At 45.9% G+C, this 23412-nt stretch overlaps 1 protein-coding gene across 1 annotated transcript; it reads right to left on the bottom strand.

Moving 5' to 3' along the window:
- Positions 1–2686: 2686 nt before the first annotated feature.
- LOC122201357 (membrane-spanning 4-domains subfamily A member 8-like) lies at positions 2687–12368 on the bottom strand. The gene is made up of 6 exons (XM_042907219.1): positions 12159–12368; positions 10121–10243; positions 6326–6385; positions 4975–5112; positions 3158–3268; positions 2687–2974 (listed from the first exon to the last, which is right to left on the bottom strand). The coding sequence occupies exons 1-6, from the start codon at positions 12366–12368 to the stop codon at positions 2870–2872; spliced, it is 747 nt and encodes a 248-aa protein (XP_042763153.1). The 3' UTR covers positions 2687–2869.
- Positions 12369–23412: the final 11044 nt, after the last annotated feature.

Genomic DNA, 23412 nt, shown 5'->3' with positions numbered 1-23412 from the left:
TCAAAGTTAAGCCCTGGACGTCATCACTGACAGGTCACATCGCGCACCTCTCCGCTGCTCCCACTCTAGATGCCTGCTTCTCCTTTGGAGGCTTCAGGCTTTAGGAACCTAAGACAGCTTCCCTGGGGAAGTAGCACTTGAACTTACCAGTGGAGGAGATGGGGGCAGGCATATCAACTAGGAAACAGAATGATCTCTTCCATAAGAAATCCCACTTTGGGGGATGATGAGCCCTCAATTCAAGACCTGGCTAGAAAGCAGTGTAAACACTTTATAGAGCTTTTGTGCAGTGATGAGCACATTTGAATCCCGGTCTCACTCGAGAGCTGGATCTCAAGTTCCCAGGAGACAGGCTTGAGTACCTGGGCTGGGAAAAGGGGCCAAGGGCAGTGCCTTATTGGAGAGCAATGCCGGAGGCCCAAGAGGAGAGAGAGGAGCTCACGCAGGAGAATGAGGAGGGCATTTGGAGAAGCTGGAGTGGAACTAGCCTAGTGTTTTAAGGAGAGGGCGGTTTGCTGGGTCAAATCCTACAGAGGTCAAGTAAGATAAGGACAGGAACAAAGCCACTGGAGGGCATTGGTGACTTTGGTGATAGCAAAATTGTCACTGGATGGGGAGTTGGGGGAGAAAGCCAGTGGGGGGAGGTGCCAGCTGAGGAGGCAGAGACGGTGTCTCTGACTGTCATCACCTTGTTTTCCTATGATGTGTCCCTGTTTCTGCAGGGAGCCCTGGACCGGCCATCTGGAGTCTGGGTTCCAGTCCTGTCTGGGCTCCTGGCTGCTCTGATGATGCTAGATGGCCAAGGTCTCTTCCATTTTCTATGCTCCGTTGTTCTAGGGAGGCTGGGAGTGAATGGCATTGTGCAGACGGACCGCTTGTGACATGGTGCAGAGCAAGGATAAACATTTGTTGCCCACAGGAAGCTGTGAGCTGTCACTTCAGGTGGAAGGCCGTCTGGGATGAGGGGTCTAGCTCCCAGCACATTATCAGGGCAGGTGGTGGGATGGGAAAAAGGCTCTGCTCCAACAAGCTCCATAATGATTTCAGCACGTGGCAGGTGGCAGGTGCTACGTATCCTGAGATGCACCAGGTGCTCGAGAAGATTCGATCTCCAAGATGACCCACACTGTAGGAGGTGAGGCTTGTCAGGAGTGTCTAAGTTAACTCACAGGTCGGACAAGTCAGGAAAGAGACTCTGAGGACCGAGTGGGAGATCAAGGTTGAGGGTTTGAGGTCTGTGGAGGGAGCAGGTGTGGGATGAGATAGGGCAGTGAGAGGCAGCAGTAAGGAAGAGGGCAGAAAGAAGGCCAGACTTGCTCTGCTCACCCAGACCTCGAAGAGTAGTCTCACTGGGCCAGTCCCTTTTGGGGAGCCCAATGTACTAACATCTCAGCTTACAGAACAGATGAGTGAAGGGCTGGTCTAGAAGCAGGATATTACATGCCCCGTATTACATTTTGATTGTCCATGATTTCCTGAGACCTGGTCAGTTCTAGCAAATGACAACCCACCCCGGCCTTGGAACCTGACTAGCCGATGGGCATCCCAAGGATCCCTGTCAGAGAAGATGCAGAAGAATTCTGAACAAGCCACTGAGAAGAAACTTTTTAGATAAAGCCAGAGGCTAAATATATTTACAAGAGTAAAATCATGTTCTTACCTTTTCAAAGCCAACTGCCATCATGTATAGTTAAATAAATATTTAAATTAACGTGTGTAAACCTAGAAGTTCTAGATGTAGCCATTTCTCTTTGGATTATTCTCTTTCCCTTTATAAATAAAGGTGTGTGAGCCTCATAACTTTGGAAGATACCTTAACATTGCCTGAAGACAATGTTTATTCATGAGTACTGTTGCATCTGGGGTAACAGCATATAAAAGGAGTGATCATTTTGTGAGCTTTCTTTCCAAGCTTTTGTGAGCTTTTTTTCCCATGGCTCACTTTCTTCCAAGGTCTTCCCAATGGTGTGGCTGAAAACCCCTGCTCTCTCCTTTAATGCCCCCCTCAAATTTGCTTCCTCGACCAGGCTTGTTCTTTGCTTTCCCCGTCACTGCCAGAATAAATTATATCCCTCTCAGGGCACCTGGGTAACTCAGTCGGTCTAGTGTCTGACTCTTGGTTTCAGCTCAGGTCATGATCTCACGGTATGTGAGTTCGAGCCCCACTATCAGTGTGGAGCCTGCCTGGGATTCTCTCTCTCCCCCTCTCTCTCTCTGCCCCACCCCCCACTCAGTCTCTCTGTCTCTCTCTCAAAATAAATAAATAAACTTAAAAAAAAGACGCTCTCTCCTTCTCCCTCTGCCCCCTCCCCTGTTCATGTGTGCTCTCTCTAGAATAAAATAAAATAAAATAAAATAAAATAAATCATATCCCTCCGTTGTATCTCTGTGTGTCCCCACGTTCTGTCCCGTGTTATGGAAAATTGCTTGCACGTTGTCCTCTCCGTGAGGCCAAAGTTCCCTGAGGTCACAGACTTTGCTGTGTTCACCAATGTTAAACTTCCTTGAACATACCAAATGCTCAGGACATATTTAATCACCAAATGAATGATTGAAAGAATGAATATTGGGTTGTCTAGACATTTGCTTTTCCAACCATGAGCTCACACAGGTAAGCACACAAGGCCCCAGGTGTAGACGCCCCGGGAAGGATCTCTTTGTTAAAATCCACTTTCAATTTCTGTCTCCTTTTTAATAGAGTCACTGCACGATTTACCAGGCCGAATGGAACGAAGTCACGATGCGCGCCCGTTAGAGAGACATTCCCCTAACATTGTCAGGGAAGGAGGATCCTGGGTTTCAGAAGCCCAGAACGGGGAGGTCTTCTTTTGGTCTCAGCGCAAGATGCTTCTAGAAGCTGTGGCTTTGCTTATCTGGAGCCCCGGGCCTCGTTGGAATAACTCGGTGGCAAGTTCACCGGTTCTGGGACGACCACTGGGTTTGCCATATAGACATTCGGGAGGACCACGCCCACCTGGAAAACACAGGCGCACAGGAGGGGCACTGGGAGGGGTGCAAGAGGGACCAGGCAGGCGCGGAGGCCTTGAGGCCCCGGGAGACTTCTCTGCTCCTGGGCCGGAAGGGGAAGCATGGCGACCCTGTGGTCTCCGCCCCCTTCCGGGCGTCTTCCCTCCCACCCAGGAACCTCGGGACTCACGTTGTGCTGACAGCAGACCAGTTGGCAGCCCAGGTGGGAAGATGCGCAGGCAACGCCGAACTCGAGGAGACAGAAAATGAGCAGCACGCCCGAAATCGCCACTCCGGGGGTCTGGAACCAGAGCGGGTGGAGGTCAGGAGTGCTGGCCGGGGCGTTCCAAATGTGGCTCTGCCGTGGACTGTCCCTGTGGCTTGGAGGAAGGCCCCTAACCTCGTCTCAGCCTTGTGGGGACGACGTCTCACCAGGCTCGTGTGAGGGTCAAGGGTGTGTGGACGAGACCTGGTCCTTTGACACTCACTGCCAGGGCTCCTCTAGAGGGAAGGGTGGTCAGCCTTCAGGAAAAAACCTGGATCACGTGAGCCGGGAGGGAGAGGAGGGGCCGCTGCGCAGACGCAGAGACAGTGTCTACGCGGGCCCCTCTGTAACTGCACTCACTCACCAATCCGGCAGCCACGAGCCCTGTAGCCACGAGTCCCGTGTGGCTGCTGAGCACTTGGGATGTGGCTGGTCCCAAAGTGACAGGTGCTCTAAGTGCAGAATACACCCAGGATTTCAAAGACCGAGTAGCCCAAATGTAAAATAGCAAATTAATATATATATATATATATATATATATATATATATATATATATATTCATTTTGCACGGATTACATGTTGAAATGACATTTGGGATATATTGGGTTAAATAAAACATATTATTAAGATATTTTCATTTCTTTCGTTTTCTTCTTCTTTTTTCTTTTTTGTTTTTTTTAAATTTTTTTAACGTTTATTTATTTTTGAGACAGACAGAGACAGAGCATGAACAGGGGAGGAGCAGAGAGAGAGGGAGACACAGAATCTGTAACAGGCTCCAGGCTCTGCGCTGTCAGCACAGAGCCCGACGTGGGGCTCGAACTCACGGACCGTGAGATCATGACCTGAGCCAAGTCGGATGATTAACCGACCAAGCCACCCAGGCGCCACCTTCTTTTTTCTTAAGGCGGCAGCTAGAAAATTTAAAATCACACACACAGCTCACATTATATTTCTACCGGGCAGCCCTGTTCCATAGCACAGGTTGGTCCATGGGCCAAATTACGATCCATGGGTCAACTCCTGGAAGCTGCCTACTTTTGTAAGTAAAGTTTTATCGGAACACAGCCATGCTCATTGCTTATGGATTTTCTGTGGCTGCTTTCCCACTACAGGGCAGGGCTGAGTACCTGCCATGGAAATCAAATGGCTGGGACGCCTGGGTGGCTCAGTCGGTTTTAAGCATCTGACTCTCGATTTTGGCTCAGGTCATGATATCATGGTCGTGAGATCGAGCCCCACGTTGGGCCCTGTGCTGACAGCTGGAGCCTGCTTGGGTCTCCCTCTCTCAACAAGCAAACAAACATTAAAAAAAAAAAAAAAGAAAAAAAAAAAAGAAACCAGATGGCTTGCAAAGCCTTAAGTATTTATTCTCTGGCCCTTCACAGAAAACCTTTGCTGACCCCTTGTCCATAGTCATGGGCAGCAAGGTGAGAACGTGAGCAAGGATTCAGGTAGAGGCACGTGTGTGTTCTTGTCACATTTAATTCTCCTCACAATGTCATAAGGTAGATTACTCTGTTGTAAAGGCAGAAACTAAGACTGAGAAAAGTCACGTGCTTAACGTAACACAACAGTAAAGCGACATGTCGGGGACTTTAAACATTCTTCTGATTCTTGATGGTACTTCCTTCTGCTGTAGTGCTGTGTGAAGAAGCTTGGTGTTCGGGCCTTCTAACAATTTTCTAAATGTAGCCGATTCTGAGCCTGTGGGGGGATGTTGGCTCAGAAAGGTACTCACCACACCCCAGGTGTCATAGTAGGGATAAGAGTCAGGGCGGGCATAGATGGGAGAGAGACTCATATCCATGATGAAGAGTGTGATTCCAACCACAGAACAGATTGCGCTGACAATGTTCAAGGCCAAACTGCCATTCAGCTGAAGAAGACACAGAGGGTCAGGGTGGGAGAGGAAAATCATTGTAGCTGGGATGAACAGAGACTCGAGCTTCTTAATGTGAATCCCTGGAACCTCAGTTCTGTAGCAAGTAAAGTGATGTTCTGTGCAAAAAAGTGTGGGCGTAAGTTAGCTTTGAGAAAAGCTGGGCTGAACAAAGTGAAACAGGCCTTTGCTGTAGGACTTCTCAGAGCCTTTAACGAGGATCACGGATCTTGCGGGGAGGGGACTACTCAATCGCGGTTTCCCCGAGTTTACCTACCCATCTTCGACTTGCTTATCCCACTGGGGATAGGTAGGAAGCTCCACCCGGTGTCTTGGGATGCGACAGGCTCTGATGTCCCATGATTCTGGGCCATGTGCAGAAAGACATGCCCAGATCTCATGAGGCACAGGGACCTGGCCATCCTGAGGCCCCTCACCCTAGACAACCTGCCGGAAGGGGAACAAAGGCGCTTTCTCGGCCCGTTGTTAGGGGACCTCAGAGTCTTGTTCATGGGATTGGCAGAGACCGCTTGGCGGGATTCCTGAGGGAAGCAGGTAGTTGGGCCTCCCCTGGCTTCCCTGCAGAAATGGCCAGAGGCCCGCTCTGTGTGCCACGGCCACTGGCAGTGCCCGCTCTGTTGCAGGGGAGCGTGGGCCCCCGGGACTTTTGTGCCCCCTCCGGCACGAGCCTCTGAGGGACGGATGCTGTTCTGTCTCTGCCTCCACACCCTGATGCCTTCACTCAGGGCTGTGTTGTCCTTCCTTCCCTTGAACCCTCTGGACTCCTTCCTGCCATGACTCTGGCCAGGTTCACGTGGTCCTGCCTGTGAGTATGAGTGAGCACATGTGACAGCGTCTGTGTCTGGTTAGAAGTAAGCACAAGGAGGGGTGTCTGGGTGGCTCAGGCGGTTGAGTGTCTGACGTTTGGTTTCGGCTCAGGTCATGACCTCACAGATGGAGCCCCATATCGGGCTCTGTGCTGGCAGTGTGGAGCCTGCTTGGGATCCTCTCTCTCTCTCTCCCTCTCTCTCTGCCCCTCCTCCCCCCCCCCACACTCTCTCTCTCAAACTATGTAAATAAACTTAAAAATAAAAAGCCTTATAAAAGGAAGTAAGTGCAAGGATGAGGGGGGATTGTGCGCTAGCCTTTCCCCACCATGTGTGTCTCCCATAGGTCCTGCTGGGAGAGCCCGGGTCAGGAGGTGACTTACCAGGTAAGAGGATTTTGGCTGATTTTCGGCTGACACTGAGAGGGATCCTGAAATGATGAACTGGCACAGAAGAGTGGGGGTTTAGAAAGAGGTCAGAGGTTAGGGCCCCATCTCCAGGTTTCCATGATTCTGGTCACACGTATTCTCTCATGCACACTAGGTTCCTCTGCTGGGACCTCCAACTCAACATGGGGGAAAGGAAGGAAGGATGTGAAGGAAGGGCGGAAGGAAGGAAGGAAGGGAAGAAGGAGGGAAGGAAAGAAAGGAAGTAGAAGGAAGGGAAGAAAGAGGGAGGGAGGGAGGGAGGAAGGTAGGGAAGAAAGAGGGAGGGAGGGAGGAAGAGGAAGAAAGAAAGAAAGAAAGAAAGAAAGAAAGAAAGAAAAGGAAACAGAAAAGGAAAGGAAGGGAAGGGAAGGGAAGGGAAGGGAAGGGAAAGGAAAGAAGAGAAAGAGGGGAGGGAGGGAGAGAGACAGGGAGGGTAAAAGGAAGGAAGAGCAAGCTCTCTTGTACCATATGACAAGGCAGCAGAGTGAGATAAATACAGATTCTAGGACTGAGCTGACCTGGTTTTTCAGTTCTGGCTTGAAACTCATGTGATGTGGGTAAGTGATTAATTTCTTGAGGTCTTTGTTTCCTCACACGAACAGCGGGAAAAACTACCCGTCCCCCTAAGGGTGACCGCCAGGAGCTGATCCATGCCTTGCGTGGGTCATCTGGCGTTCATTATCTTCCACGCAGTGGAGCTTGCACATAGGAGATGTGCAGCAAGTATCATTCCTTTCCTTGTCTTTTATTTGCCCACAGGCACATCTTGTTGGCTTGCCATCCTTCCCTTGGGATTCATTAGGCACGGGGGCTTTGGAGGGAAGGAGGAAGGTCACCAGCATCTTCACTGCTTTGAGCTAGAAGCCCAACATCACCTGGGTGAGGACTCGAAAGGTAGCGTCGCACCTCCAAGATGCTCAACCTCAAATATGAAGACAAGGAGGTGGGTTGTGTGCCTTTATTTTGACACTGGTATTCTGCAGGCGCGGTAGATGGTGGGCTTACTCACTGTCATGAGCCCAGTGTGGTGGCAATGGTGGTCTGAGAGGGCATCGGCTGTGGTTGAACAACAGCTTCGCCGAGCACTCACTGCGTGGGGTGCTCTTCAAACCTTGCCTTATTTAACTGCACGGTGGCCCATCCAGAACTATTATTATTCTCCTGTTACAGATGGGCAGGCTGAGGCTTGTGGAGTTTAAATAACTGACCCGAGACCATCCAGCAGATGGCTGGTCCAAATAGTTGAATCCAGACCCCATGTCCTTCGCCTTTACCACACAGACCCTCCCACCACTCAGGGTAGATGCGTGTACCTTGGGGTGGAAATGGTTTTACAATGAAAAGTTACTCTAGCTTCCTACGCCTTTTAAACGGAGTGTGATTTTTCCTATACGTGGAAAAATAAATCTCAGTCTTACAACCTTCTGTTATGGAGACTTGATGGGAAGGGAAGAGAACAAGAGGCTGGCCTTCTGCGGGCCTTGCTGGTCCTTTTAAGGTGCCAGAGGAAATGGGCCTTTGTTATGGGAGAGGACATTAGTGATCTTTAGGAAATACATAGTCCTGGACAAGGTAACCAAGAACAAAACTGCTTTGCAGATAAAAGGAGGGGGGCAGTCAAGAGAGTTTAGCAACCTGACAGAAGGGGAGATGCCAGGGCAATTGCCAGGCACTTAAGATTATTCAATAGCTTTTTTTTTTCCTCCTCCCCTCCCCCATGGTCTTCTGTTAAGTTTCTCAAGATCCACATGAGAGTGAAAACATATGGTATCTGTCTTTCTCTGTATGACTTCACTTAGCATAACACTCCAGTTCCATCCACGTTGCTACAAAGGGCCAGATTTCATTCTTTCTCATTGCCAAGTAGTATTCCATTGTGTATATAAACCACAATTTCTTTATCCATTCATCAGTTGATGGACATTGAGGCTCTTTCCACAATTTGGCTACTGTTGAAAGTGCTGCTATAAACATTGGGGTACAAGTGCCCCTATGCATCAGCACTCCTGTATCCCTTGGCTAAAGTTAGAGAGGGAGAGAGCCAAACCATAAGAGACTCTTAAAAACTGAGAATAAACTGGGGGTTGATGGGGGGTGGGAGGGAGGGGAGGGTGGGTGATGGGCATTGAGGAGGGCACCTGTTGGGATGAACACTGGGTGTTGTATGGAAACCAGTTTGACAATAAATTTCATATATAAAAAAAAAGATTATTCAATAACATCCAATGCTTAAGAGCAAGCCATTCTTTGGCTGTGATGTCAGCCTCTCCATTGCCCCAAACTCCATTAAAATTGGTTGTACAGGCACAGGGCTTGGTGGGGAGGAACAGGGGCTGAGTTCCAAGTCTGGGCCCATGCAAAGCAGAGAGAGGACTTCAGCCTCAAGAAATGAGACCCAGATGGAAACAAAAGAGAGCAGGTGCTCACAGAAAGATGCTCCCGAGAACATAAGCCCTACCATGTTGCAGGCGTTGTAGGGGGATTATGGTGGATGATAACACTAGGCTATTTGATTTAAATCTCATGGGATAAGAAGGACTTTGGTTAATTATCTAAGGTTACTTGGGAATTCTGCTGTTTATGAGAAAAGTTGCGTCTGAATCATAGATAGGTGTGTGAGTCCAGAGACGGCAGGCTGTGTAACAGCAGAGAGAAAAAGGAGGTGGGAGGGAGGACGGGGAGAAGGGAGGTGTGTGTGTGTGTGTATGTGTGTGTGTGTGTGTAGCTAAGAGGACACTAGAGAGAATGCAAAAGAATCAAAAAGGCAGTAAAGTGGAGAAGATAAAGGGCTTGTAGTTCTTAACTTTTATGGAGTCATAGATCACCCTGAGAATCTGATGAAAGCTATAGACCTTTCCAGGAAAAAAAAAAGTACACACTCGCATATCAAATATTTTGCCACAACGGGGACTCTGAAGCCCATCCGAGCACCTAGGTTGCGTCCCCATTGCTTAATGACCGTTCTGTGGCTGGGTAGCCACTCTCAAACATGGGTGGAAATGTCTTTTCTCCTGGAGCTCAGGGCTGGGGGCCTAAGTTGAGCAACACTCGAGGGCTATTACCAATACATTTTTTACACATGGGCATTGTTGTGTGAGTTGGAAAAAGGTGCCAGCCCTGGGTTGATGAATAAGAAGAAAATTCGCTGACCCATGGCATGAGCCAATTAGAAAAGGTGCCCACTTCAGGTGAACGGCGTCCTGTAGGGCTGTCACTTGGTGTTATGGCTGAATCGTGTCCCCTCAAAATTCACCTATTGAAGTCCTAACCCCCCCAGTACCGCAGAATGTGACTATCTTTGGAGAGGGGACCTTTAAAGAGGTGACTAAGTTTCAGTGAGATCACTAGGGTGGCCCTAATCCAATGTGACTGGTGTTCTTATGTGAGGAGGGGATTAGGGCACAGACACACTGAGGCCGCGTGAAGACACGGGGAGAAGGCGGCCATCTGCACACCAAGGAGAGAGGCCTCAGAACAACCCTGCAGACGTCTCGATCTTGGCCTTCCAGCCTCCAGAACTGTGAGGTAACGCATTTCTGTTGTGGAAGCCACCTGGTCTGTGCCCATTGGTCACAGCAACCCGACCAACCGACATGCTTGGTAGGCGAGGCCTGAGCCAGATTTGTGCCCTGCTGGCTCCCTTGGCTGGGAAGCTGCTGCACAGTGTAAGCCACACAGCTTGACAAGGTGGCCCGGGGTGTGCTGGCACTTTCCGGGAGCTCATTTGCAGGGTGACCTCACGTTACTTACCCAGGCGCCTCCCCAGAAGGGAAAGCCTCCGTAGAACGAGATCGCTGTGTAGTGCCCTGAGAGGACGGTGGCCATGATGGAGCCAAGGCCCACGTGGATCAGGCCAAGCAGGATCTGGATGGCCTGTCAGGAGAGCCACAAGCTGGAGCCCTCGTTTCTGAGGCTGGATCCTGCCTTCCCTTTGTGCCTCCTTTTTATTTTCATAAATCGTTTGTTTTCCTGGTCTAACAAGTAATATAAACAATATAAAAATGAAATGAAAACTTCCCACAATTACCCTCCGCTCAGGGGAAACACCCCACTTACGTTTTGGTATCTAGCCTCCCGTGATTCGTTTCAAATATATATTCCGAGAACACAAAATGGCTCTGTACATTTAACATCTTATCGTGGACACATCCCCATGGCAGTAAGCGTTCTTCAAACTATTTTTTAAAAGGCTGCCTGATTCCATCTTGGGATGTTTTGGGGAGTAGTTGGAACAGAGATACTGAACAGGTAAGATTGTTCCTCCTTTTTCCCTGTTATAAATAATACTATCATGAACATCCTTGTAGATAAGTCTTTGTGTTCATCTCTTATTTCTTTAGGATGTTTTTAGGGATTGAATTGTGTCCGTCTCTCCCTCACCAAATTAATATATTATAATTCTAACCCCCAGGACCCGAGAATGTGACCTCATCTGGAATTAGGGTGGTTGTGGATGTAATTAGGTAATCCGATGTATACTGGAGTAGGGTGGGCGCCTGATCCTACGTGACTGGGGTCCTTTTCGAAAGACAGATATGAAGAGACACACAAGCACACAGGAGAATTCCATGTGTGCCAAGATCGGCACTGTGCTTCCACAAGCCAAGGAACTACCAGGAGCTGGGAGAGAGGCTGGGAGAGACCTTCCCCTGGTGCCTTCACAGGGAGCATGGCCCTGGGGACAACTTGATCGTGAACTTTTGGCTTCCGCAACTGTGAGACAGCTTCTGTTGTTCAAAGCCACCCAGTTTGTGGTACTCTGTTACGGGAGCCCTAGGAAACTAATATAGATATATTCCTGCACAAGTGGTATTTGGACATATACATAGATATATTAGGTATGTATATGTCTCTGTGTATACACTACAAATATGGCGGCACACACAAATATATTATTTCCTCAAATTTGTACAAATGGTAACAGACTATACACAGACTATTTTTTCTTTCCTTCAAGGATGTATCCTGGGCTAGGTCCATCTCATTACGCAAAAGCCTTCCTCGTTCTTTTTTATAGCTGTAGTACGTTCCATTTTTTGAATAATACATCGATTTAACCGGTATATATTGATGGATATTTTGGCTCTTCCCATTCTGTTGTCCACACAAACCGTGCTGCAGTTAATAAGCTCATCCACATCGCAGTTCTTGCGTGCACGGGCGCATCTGCAGGACAGTCTCAGAAATGGAATTATCGGGTATTTGGTAAATTTGGAGGCTACAAATTGCCCTCCACACAGGCTGAATCGACTGACCCTCGCATTAGGCCCTGAGCTCGGGCTGCCTGGGTCGGAATCCGTGGTTGTCATCTTTCAGCTGTGCAATGAAATGTGCCCCTGCTGGTGCTGCCCAGGATGGCCTTGCAGGGGGAAAATCGTTGTGAAGTGTTATTTTGTTGGCTGTCTAACCTGATTTTTCCTCCCCTAACGGCCAAAGATTCCATTCGCGAAAGCTGGGTTTAGTCTCCACCTAGTGGCTTGATACACCCACTTTCTTCCAGAGGCCACGTGGATCGACATGTACTCTTGCAACAGGACCAACATTCCAGTTTACCACTTTTTTGTTGCTTTGCTTCCTCTTTCTTAAAGTCCCTAGAGCAGAAATTACAAGGCCCCACACTGAGACCCTGGTGATGTCGCACAGCTGAGATTTCTAGTAGATCTGGGTTTGGCAAGGCCGGATCAGCTCCTACCCCTCCTCCTGGATTTGAAGTTTCCGTATTTCCAAGCCTCCCACTTTGTCCGACTCCAGCCGGGGACCCCGGCCTGCAGAGTGAAATGTCACTTACCCCTAAGACTTTGCCCTCTTTCCAGGCTCTCTGGGCAGGTTGCTCAGTTACAGATGACTTCAAACCAGGGGGGTTCACAGGAATGAGGTGGACTTGGGGCTGGTTGCTGGGATACGGGGGCACCTGACACATGCCTCCTTGGATCTCAGGATACCCGTTGGGGGGTGCCACCACAAACATGGAATTGGCCATGGGTCCTGCTGAAGCCATCAGGTTCCTGCTGCTAAAGAAATGTGATAAATATAAATGTGATAGGGGCGCCCGGGTGGCTCAGTCGGTTAAGCGTCCGACTTCGGCTCAGGTCATGATCTCGTGGTCTGTGAATTTGAGCTCCACATCTACCCCTGCGTTGGGATTCTCTCTCTCTCCCCCCCTCTCTCTGCTCCTCCCCCATTTGTGCATGCATGTGCTCTCTCTCTCTCAAAATAATAAACTTAAAAAGAATACATGTGATAGACTCGTCTTTTTAAAAAATTAAAAAAGATGTTTATTTATTTTTGAGCGAGAGAGAGAGAGAGAGACAGAGTGCAAGTGGAGGAGAGGCAGAGAGAGAGGGAGACACACAGAAGCCGAAGCAGGCTCCAGGCTCTGAGCTGTCAGCACAGAGCCTGTTGCGGGGTGTGGGGGCTCAAACCCCCAAACCATGAGATCATGACCTGAGCCGAAGTCGGAGGCTTACCCGACTGGGCCACCCTGGCGCCCCTAGACTCATCTTTCACATAAGCACTAATGTTTGCATTAAAAAAGGACTTTTGCCTCCAATAGCTCATTTGAACATCTTAATCACTGATGAATGTATTAATCCTGCTTTAAAGATAATATCAGGTACCAGTTACGGGGCTCTTATATAAATGGCCAGGCAGTCAGCGCTTTCCAAACACATTTCCTTTAATCCTTAAAACACCAGACCAGCTTTATAGGTGAGAAAACTAAGGCTCGAAGGAGCTAAATGCTGCCAGAAGGCGAGAGCTGTGTTTTTCTCGCTTTCGAATCTCTTATAAAGCTTAGCATGGAGTAATACCGTCTGATTACAAAACTTTAGAGGTGGAAAGTCTCTTGGAGAACACTGAGTCCAATTCTCTCAATTTCTGGAAAAGGATACTGAGGCTGGGAGAGTGGACATGAATCCCCCAAGGTCCCAGTCACATAAATATTGGTTAAATGGAGAGCATCCTCCTCAGAGGAAGCCCTGTTGTCAGTGCAGTGTCTATTCATTGCATGTCCCATGCTGCTCAGTTTTCTGGGCCACTTACAAATTCTGGTCTGGTTTTTAAAATTCCTTTAATTTTTTCGGAGCAGACACCCCCTCCCCAAATGTTTGTGCAATAAACCCTGCTGCATGTTCCACCCCACACCCAGATTCATCGTGTCTTGTTTGGCAGAAAGATCTTATCACCATCCCTCCATTAGCCATAAAAACCATTGGACGACACATACTCACTTTGCTCTGCTGGCGGCTAAGTCTCTCTTGCTCCTGTTCCCAACTCTTTGCTGTAGGCAACCTGATTTCCCGAGAGAATGAACACACGAGGCTCGGTTGGGTGATAATGTTTAGAAAGATCGAAAGTCCCTTTCAATTTTCTCCCAGGTGCAGGCCAGGTCACCAGCTGCTTAGAGCTCAGCCCCCCCGCCCCCGGTGTTTGCTTCCGGTTTCGGTCAAGGAGCCAATTAAATGCAATTCAACTGGCCAAGTGTTTACATGGTATCTGTGCGGAGAAGAAAGGGTTGTTTTTGGTGCTGTGGGAAACACAGAGCGAGCTGGGCACTCAGGGATCATGTACATGGCTGTACCACAAGACAGAATGACATAGATGCTACAGTTAATTACAGTTGGAGAAACAAGAGTCCCCAAAGGAGAACAGAGGAGAAACTCATTTACTGGACTTGAAAACAGGGAAGACTCCAAACAGAAGGTGGAATTTTGAAATCGATAAATGGCATGAGAGAAGGGGAGTCACAGCATGTGAAATGAGGATGGCAATGAACTTCAGTCTATTTTCAGCTAAGCCAGAGCCTACAGGAAATCAGAAAACACCTGGGGTATATCCATGATGCACATCGTGTGACTTGCATGAAATGTAAATGTACAAGAACTGCTGTACTAGGCAATGAGTATCTTGATGGAATAGTTAGTTCATCGTGTTCACCTTTGTCTTCCTACTGGCGTATAATAGGGACTCAGCAAATGCTTATTGAATGAACAAATGAACAAGTGAGGTCGATGAGATGGCTGGAACTTTGTAAAATGGTCAACAGAAAGGCCGCTATTGCAGACAGGGAGCATGGAGGGCAAAGGCATGGAAGAGAGGGGTGGAGGACAGATTCTGGGGGTGGCTGAGAGTGGCAGAAACATTTTGTGGGAGAAAGGACATTGAAAGTCATGCGGATGAAAAGGTAGACAGAGCGAAACTTCATGTCTTTACCCATTTTTCTATCAGATTTCTGGATCCTTGTCCTTCTGTGTTTAAGAGTCCTTTATAGGGGCACCTGGGTGGCTCAGTCGGTTGAGCATCTGACTTCGGCGTGGGTTGTGATCTCACGGTTCGTGAGCTCGAGCCCCATATTGGGCCTGCTGCTGTCATTGCAGAGCCTGCTTCGGATCCTCTGTCCCCCTCTCACTACCCCTCCCCTGCTTGAGCTTTGTTCAAAAATAAATAAAACATTAAAAAAAAGAGTCCTTTATATATTTCAGGATATTAACACTTCATCTGGGATATCTTTACTCCAAATTTGACTACTATCTTTTGATTTTTATGGTGGCTTTTAATTATGTACACTTAAAAAATTTCCGTAGCGGCACATGAAAAAATGCTCAATGTCACTCCTCCTCGGGGAAATACAAATCAAAACCACACTGAAATATCACCTCACGCCAGTCAGAGTGGCTAAAATGAACAAATCAGGAGACTATAGATGCTGGCGAGGATGTGGAGAAATGGGAACCCTCTTGCACTGTTGGTGGGAATGCAAACTGGTGCAGCCACTCTGGAAAACAGTGTGGAGGTTCCTCAAAAACTTAAGAGATCTACCCTATGACCCAGCAATAGCACTGCTAGGAATTTACCCAAGGGATACAGGAGTACTGATGCATAGGGGCACTTGTACCCCAATGATTATAGCAGCACTTTCAACAAGAGCCAAATTATGGAAAGAGCCTCAATGTCCATCAACTGACGAATGGATAAAGAAATTGTGGTTTATATACACAATGGAATACTACATGGCAATGAGAAAGAATGAAATCTGGTCCTTTGTAGCAACATGGATGGAACTGGAGAGTGTTATGCTAAGTGAAATAAGTCATACAGAGAAAGACAGAGACCATATGGTTTCACTCTTATGTGGATCCTGAGAAACTTAACAGAAGACCATGGGAGAGGGGAAGGAAAAAAAAAAACTTAAGAGAGGGAGGGAGCTAAACCATAAGAGACTCTTAAAAACTGAAAATAAACTGAGGGTTGATGGGGAGTGGGAGGGAGGGGGTGTGGGTGATGGGTACTGAGGAGGGCACCTGTTGGGATGAGCACTGGGTGTTGTATGGAAATCAATTTGACAATAAATTTCATATTAAATAAAAAAAAATTCTGTAGTGGCACACCTGGGTGGCTCAGTTGGTTAAGCATCCGACTTTGGCTCAGGTCATGATCTCATGGTTCTTGAGTTTGGGCCCCGCATCGGGCTGTGGGTTGAAAGGGCAGAGCCTGCTTCAGGTCCTCTGTCTCCCAGTCTCTGCCCCTCCCCAGCTGACACTCTCTCTCCCTCTTTCAAAATAAATAAACATTAAAAACAACTTAAAAAATTTCTGTAGTAAAATTTATCAATCTTTTGCTACTGCTATAGACTGTATCCCCACTCAGCCCTGCAATTCGTATGTTGAAATATAATTCCTCATGCAATGGTGTTTGGAGATGGGGTCTTTGAGGATGATTGGGGAGGAGCCCTCATGAATGGGATTAGTACTTCCTGTCCTTGTCATGTATGGGATTAGTACCTTTATAATCTCAGAGAAATCACTAGCCCTTTCTGCCATGTGAAGACATAGTGAGATGACCATCTGTAAACCAGGAAGTGGGTTCTCCCAAACACTAAATCTACAGATGCCTTAATCTTGGACTTTCCAGGCTCCAGAACCATGAGAAATAAATGTTTACTGTTTAAGCCACCCAGTCTATGGTATTTTTGTTACAGCATCCCAAACAGAACAAGATAACTACCTATGGAGTTTAAGTCTTTGTTAGAAAGCCTTTCTTGGGGCTCCTGGGTGGCTCAGTTGGCTAGGCATCTGACTCTTGGTTTCGGTTCTTGTCATGATCTCACTTTTTGTGGGTTCGAGCCCCGTGTTGGGCTCTGTGTTAACAGTGAGGAGCCTGCTTGGGATTCTCTCTCTTTCTCTCTCTCTCCCTCTGCCCCTCCCCCGCTTGCAATCACACACTCTCTCTCAAAATGGATAAACTTAGAAAAAAAAAAAAGAAAGCCTTCCCAAGACTAAGATTAAATAGGAATCCACTTGTATTTTCTTCTAGAACTGGTATGGTTTAATTGAAAACAACAACAACAACAACAATTCATAAATAATCCAAATAGGCTTTATTTTCCCCTCAGACAGTTTAGTATTTGGTGTCAATGTGCCTTTTTCCTACCATAGTGCTTCCTTCCCCCAAACTGTTAGCTTTTTTTTTTATGAATAATGCAGTATGTGATTTAGCTTTTTACATTTTCATTCCTAATACATGTAAAGTTTTGCTTCTGTGTAGTGTGAGGTATGGATGTGATTTTATATTTTCCCCAAAGGCTACCTTGTTGTCCCAATACCATTTATTAGACAGTCTATCTTTACTCTGGGGATGTGAAATGCCGACCTTGTCACATGTTAAATTTCTGTATGTATTTGGACCTAATTCTGGCCTTTCTCTTCTATTCCACTGGTCCGTTTATCTATACATGTGTTAGTTCAAGCATTGTTTTAATTATAAGCTTCATAGTAGGTTTTAATATCTGACCGGGCTAGTTTCCCCCCATAGTATTTTCTTTCTCATTATTTTTCTGGCTATTTTCTATGGTTTGTTTTTTCTTTTTTTTTCATGTGAACTTTAGTACTAATTTGTGTACTTCCATAAAATAGCTTGACAGCTTTTTGTAAAGAGGTATGACACGAACCAATCCATATTGAACGAAGTACTAAGAGGCATCTGAATAGGAACATGTCAGTGACTAGGCCTCAGTTTTTGGGGACCAGGCTTAACCAGGCACTGGAGAAGACAGAATTGCCCACCTTTTTATTGAGTTTGTAGAAATAGCACCAACTTCCTGGAAGGAACTGGAGACATACAGGAGAGAGGATTGTTGTTCAAACCTATGGCAGCAAATGCTACTGATGTCCCATCCACATCCCATTCTGGATATGGCCCATTCTGGAAGTCATCTTCAGACTGTTCCCATACCAACAGGTAATTCCTGCGTCTCTTCCTGAGGATGCTTGAGAGGGAAGGCTGAAGGTGCTGGGAAGTTAACAACCCAGGACTTTTTCTTAACAAAGGAAAGGTGGGTATTGATGGATAATTACTCTGGCTTTTTGACCCCCAGAGGGAAAATCCTGAAATGTATTTCATTTGTCTTTTAGAGAGTCCTCAGAAAGACTGACCCCTACTTCCCTGTACCAGTAACCCACTTCTGAATGCATACTTCCCTGACTTCTCTCTTCCTATATCATTTTTCTGTTATCTCACAGTAAGTCCTGAGATCACCTCCTGAATAAACTGCTAACATCCAAATCCTTATGTCAGAGTCTGCTTTGGGGGAAACCAAAATAAGACACCCCCTGCCTTGATTTTTGAAATAACTGCAAGAATAAGAGAATATGAGACTCTAAAGAGACTAACGTTGATTATGGAGGCTGTATGTCTAGTTTAATCCTCCTCATCCCCCAAATGATGCTCACCTGAAGGCAGTGGGTAAGGAAAGGTAGTGAATGAATTACCTTCCCCTATTGACCTAGAGAGAACAGCATATCCTTAAAAGATTGTCCCTTTAGGCCAGCGTTACCCTGACACCAAAACCAGATAAAGATACTACAGAAAATAAGTAAAAAAAAAAACAAACAAAAAAACTGATAAACAAAAACAAAACAACAACAACAACAACAAACAAAACAAGAGAACTGCAGGCCAATATCTCTGATGAATGTAGATTCAAAAATCCTCAACAAAATATTAGCAAACTGAATCCAACAATACATTAAAAAAGTCATTCCCACCATCAAATGGGATTTATTCCTAGGATGCAAGTAGTTCAACATGTGCAAATCAATCAGTGTGACACATCACATCAAAATAAAGGATAAGGTCCGTATGATTATTTCAATGGAGCAGAAAAAGCATTTTGCAAAGTATAATGTCCACTCATGATAAAAATCCTCAATGAAGTAGGTTCAGAGGGAATATACCTCAGCATAATAAGAGCCATATAGGAAAAACTCACAGCTAACATCACATTCGATGGTGAAAAACTGAGAGCTTTCCCCCTAAGGCCAGGAACAAGACAAGAATGTCTATTCTCACCACTTTTATTCAACATAGTGCTGCAAGTCCTAGCCACAGCAATCAGAAAAAAAAAAAAAAAAGAATGAAAGACATCTAAATTGGTAAAGAAGAAGTAAAACTTCCACTATTTGCAGAAAACTATATATAGAAAACCCTAGAACTGATCGATGAATTCAGTAAAATCACAGGATACAAAATCAATATACAAAAATCTGTTGTATCTCTATATACTAATAATGATGTAACAGAAAGAGAAATTAAGAAAACAATTCCATTTACCATTGCACCAAAAATAATAAATCTAGGAATGAACTTAACCAAGGAGGTGAAAGACCTGTGCTCTGAAAACTATGACATACTTATGAAAGAAATGGAAGAAAACCCAAACAGATGGAAACATATCCCATGTTCATGGATTGGGAAAACAAATATTGTTAAAATGTCTACACTACCCAAAGCGATCTGCAGATTTAATTCAATCCCTGTCAAAAAATCAACAGTATTTTTCATGGAACTAGAACAAATAATCTGAAAACTGGAGGTATCACAATCCAAGATTTCTAGATACACTGCAAAGCTGTAGTAATCAACCCAGTATGGTACTGGCACAAAAACAGACACATAGATCATTGGAAGAGAATAGACAGCCCAGAAATAAACCCAAGTTTATATAGTTAATAAATCTTCGACAAAGAAGGCAAGAACATGCAATGGGAAAAGGACAGTTTCTTCAACAAATAGTATTGGGAAAACTGGACGGCTACATGCAAAAGAATAAATCTAGACTATCTCTTAACACCATATACAAAAATAAATTTACAATGGATTAGAGACCTAAATGTGAGACCTGAAACCATAAAAATCCTAGGAGAGAACACAGTAACTTCTCTGACATCGTTTGTAGTGACATCGTTCTAAATATATATCTCTTAAGGCAAGGGAAATAAAAGCAAAGATAAACTATTGGGATGACATCAAAACAAAAAGCTTCTGCACAACAAAGGAAACCATCAACAAAACTAAAAGACAACCTACTGAATGGGAGAAGATATTTGCAATGACATATCTAATAATGGGTTAGTATCCAAAATATATAAAGAACTTGCACAACTCAACACCCAAACCACAAATAATCCGATTAAAAAATGGGCAGAAGACATAGGCGTTTCTCCAAAGATGACATCCAGATAGCCACCAGACATAGGAAAAGGTGCTCAACATCACTAATCATTAGGGAAAGACAAATCAAAATCACAATGAGTTATCAGCTCACACCTGTCAAAATGGTTAAAATAAAAAACACAAGAAACAATAAGTGTTGGTGAGGATGTGGACAAAAAGGACCCCTTGTGCACTGTTGGTGGACATGCAAACTGGTGCAGCCACTGGGGGGGGGGGGTTCCTCAAAAAATTAAAAATACGATTAGCATATCATGCCGTAATTCCTCTACTGGGTATTTACCTAAAGAATATGAAGGGCGCCTGGGTGGCTCAGTTGGTTAAGCATCCAACTTCGGCTCAGGTCATGATCTCATGGTTGGTGAGTTCGAGCCCTGTGTTGGGCTCTGTGCTGACAATCTGTGCTTCAGATTCTGTCTCTGTCTCTCTGCCTCTCCCCTGCTTGTGCTCTGTCTCTGTCTCAAAAAAAAAAAAAAGAATATGCAAACACTGGGGAGCCTGGCTGGCTCAGTTAGAAGAGTATACAATTCCTGGTCTCAGGAACATGAGTTCAAGCCTCAGGTTGAGTGTAGAGATTACTTAAATAAATAAACTTTAAAAAAAAAAGAATATAAAAATGTTAATTCAAAAAGGTATGTGCACCCTATGTATATCGTAGCATTATTAATAATAGCCAAAATATGGAAACAACCCAAGTATCCATCCATAGATGAATGGGTAAAGAAGATACACACACACACACACACACACACACACACACACACACACAATGGAATATTACTCAGCCATAGAAAAGAATGGAATCTCGCCATTTGTAACAATATGGATGGAACTAGAGGGTATAATGCTAAGTGAAATCAGTCAGTCAGAGGAAGACAACTACCATATGATTTCACTTATATGTGGAATTTAAGAAACAAAACAAATGAACAAAGAAATGAGACAAACAAACAAACAGACTCTTAAATATAGACAACAAACTTATGGTTGCCAGTAGGGAGGTGGCCTGAAGGTGGGGATGGGTGAAATAGGAGAAGGGTAAGTGGGTTAAGCGGCCCATTTCGGCTCAGGTCATGATCTCACGGTCCGTGGGTTCGAGCCCCACGTCGGGCTCTGGGCTGACAGCTCAGAGCCTGGAGCCTGCTTGGGATTCTGTATCTCCCTTGCTCTCTGCCCCTCCCCCACTTGTGCTCTGTCTCTCTCACTCTCAAAAATAATAAATAAACATAAAAAATTAAAAAAAATAAGTTTTAGTCTTTTTACACTGATCCCATCCATTCCAGGTATGCTGATGGCTTTTGCATATCTTTGTGCATATTTCTGTGCATTGTTGTATTATATGGGGCCCCAAAAGAAAACAGAATACAGCTTTTTTTAAAGTTTATTTTATTTGAGAGAGACAGTGTGAGCAGAAGAGGGGCAGAGAAAAAGACAGAGAGAGAGAGAGAGAGAGAGAGAGAGAGAGAGAGAGAGAATCCCCAGCAGTCTCCACACTGTCAGCTGGATGTGGGGCCCGAACTCATGAACCCGTGAGGTCATGACCTGAGCCAAAATCAAGAGACGGACGCTCAATCGAATGAGCCACCCAAGGCACCCCAAGAATGCAGTCTTAAGTGTTTCATTGTAGGGGCACCTGGGTGGCTCAGCTGGTTGAGCGACCGACTCTTGATTTCGGCTCCGATCACGATCTCACAGTTTGTGAGTTCAAGCCCTGCATTGTCAGTGCAGAGCCTTTGTGGGATTCTCTCTCTCCCTCTCTCTCTCTCTCTGCCCCTCCTCTGCTCACAATCTGTCTCTGTCTCTCTCTCTCTCAAACATAAATAAACATTTAAAAAAGTGTTTCATTGTAGATTAATGAAGGAACTATTTACAGAAGTTTGGGCGGGGTCATGAGAACCACCTTGGCACACACTGGGAAGCTGTTACAGGGAAGCTGTTACTTCTCCTAAGCCCTTAAGGGGCAAGAGGCAATAACTGTGTCACTGTAGTAACAAGAGTTGTAGCCAATTCAGCTGCCTATTCCGCACAGCTACTGCCGAAACTGAGCAGAAAAGGGGAGAGTGAACTTGGACATCTCCTACCTCCTGACTTCCAATTTCATTGGCTGAACACCACCAGAAGGACAAGAATAGGGAGTACAGATGACGCAGTCCACACTGGTCACCTTCCCGGGGTACAGAGCAGTGCAGAGGTCCTGCTGACTATGTCTCACCTGCCCCTCCAGATCTCCTCTCCAGACTTCTCTCTTCTCTTGTGTCCCTGGAGACTAGTCTTTTTATGGATTTCATCAACAGGCTCCCTAGCTCTCTGGCTTCTGATTGGTCTCCAACAACAGGACACCCTGTTAGGAAACTGGAGGGGGAAAAAGGGCAAATGGTTTATTGCCTCAGTTTCCTCCCTGTGCTTTCGCCAAGGGCTTGTGGGTCCCTTGACCATGGGTCACAACTGTCCAAATGGCCCTCTCCATGCAACTCTCTTCTTCTGGGTCTGGGGCGCCGATCTTTTCACTTGCCTATGCAGGCTTCCAGGGTTACAATTTAACAGCTTTGGGACATTATTCTGTTACTTGTGGTTTCTCTACACCTAGTCCACATTTTGTAGAAAACCGCTGTATTCGGGGCGCCTGGGTGGCGCAGTCGGTTAAGCCTCCGACTTCAGCCAGGTCACGATCTCGCGGTCCGTGAGTTCGAGCCCCGCGTCGGGCTCTGGGCTGATGGCTCGGAGCCTGGAGCCTGTTTCCGATTCTGTGTCTCCCTCTCTCTCTGCCCCTCCCCCGTTCATGCTCTGTCTCTCTCTGTCCCAAAAATAAATAAAAAACATTGAAAAAAAAAAATTAAAAAAGAAAACCGCTGTATTAAATGTCCCTCAAATCTTACCCCTTGTCTCCTCTTGGAGAAGGCCTGGGTCATGGAAAGCTCAGGGCAACTATGTGAATATGACTTTTAAAATAATTTAATGGACACATTTTTTCAACGTTCTCTTTGGATAAAAATTCATGCATATGGATTTCTCACTCATCCAAGAATTAAAAATTGTTTTCTCATCGTTTGAGCAAATTCTTTTCCCTCTAGTGAAAGCCCTTATGAATTGAGAGCTGGGAGTAGGGAAATCCAGGAAGATGCTAGAATACCAGTGGGGGCTTCAGTCTTTTTGGTTCAAAGGCATCATATCTGCAGGACCTATGTATTTTCCAAGAAAAGAACATTGGAGAGAGTCAAAGTGTATAGAGGTGAATTGGTTTGTAGATTTCTAGAATTCTCAAATTTAAAGAAAGGCTTAGATTCTACTGCCCAATCCCCCCCCCCCCCCAGTAAATGTAAGAGTTTCAAATGCTGAAGCCATATAGTTGTAAAAGCTCCTTGTTCTTCAAGATTAAGTTAGATTTATGAAGGATAATGAAGGAAATGTCTCCTTTAGGTTTCCTTTGAATTGGGTTGATGGACCATCCTTGGAGGGCATTATGGGATACAGGTTGTAAAGTCTCTCAAGACACTGGAGCTCCATTTCAATCGGTTTCAAGAAATTGGTTAGCCCTT

The sequence above is a fragment of the Panthera leo genome, chromosome D1 (assembly GCF_018350215.1).
Source record: "Panthera leo isolate Ple1 chromosome D1, P.leo_Ple1_pat1.1, whole genome shotgun sequence".
Taxonomy (NCBI): Eukaryota; Metazoa; Chordata; class Mammalia; order Carnivora; family Felidae; genus Panthera; species Panthera leo.
Note: the sequence above shows the minus strand (reverse complement) of the source record. Positions and strands in the feature narration are given on the sequence as shown.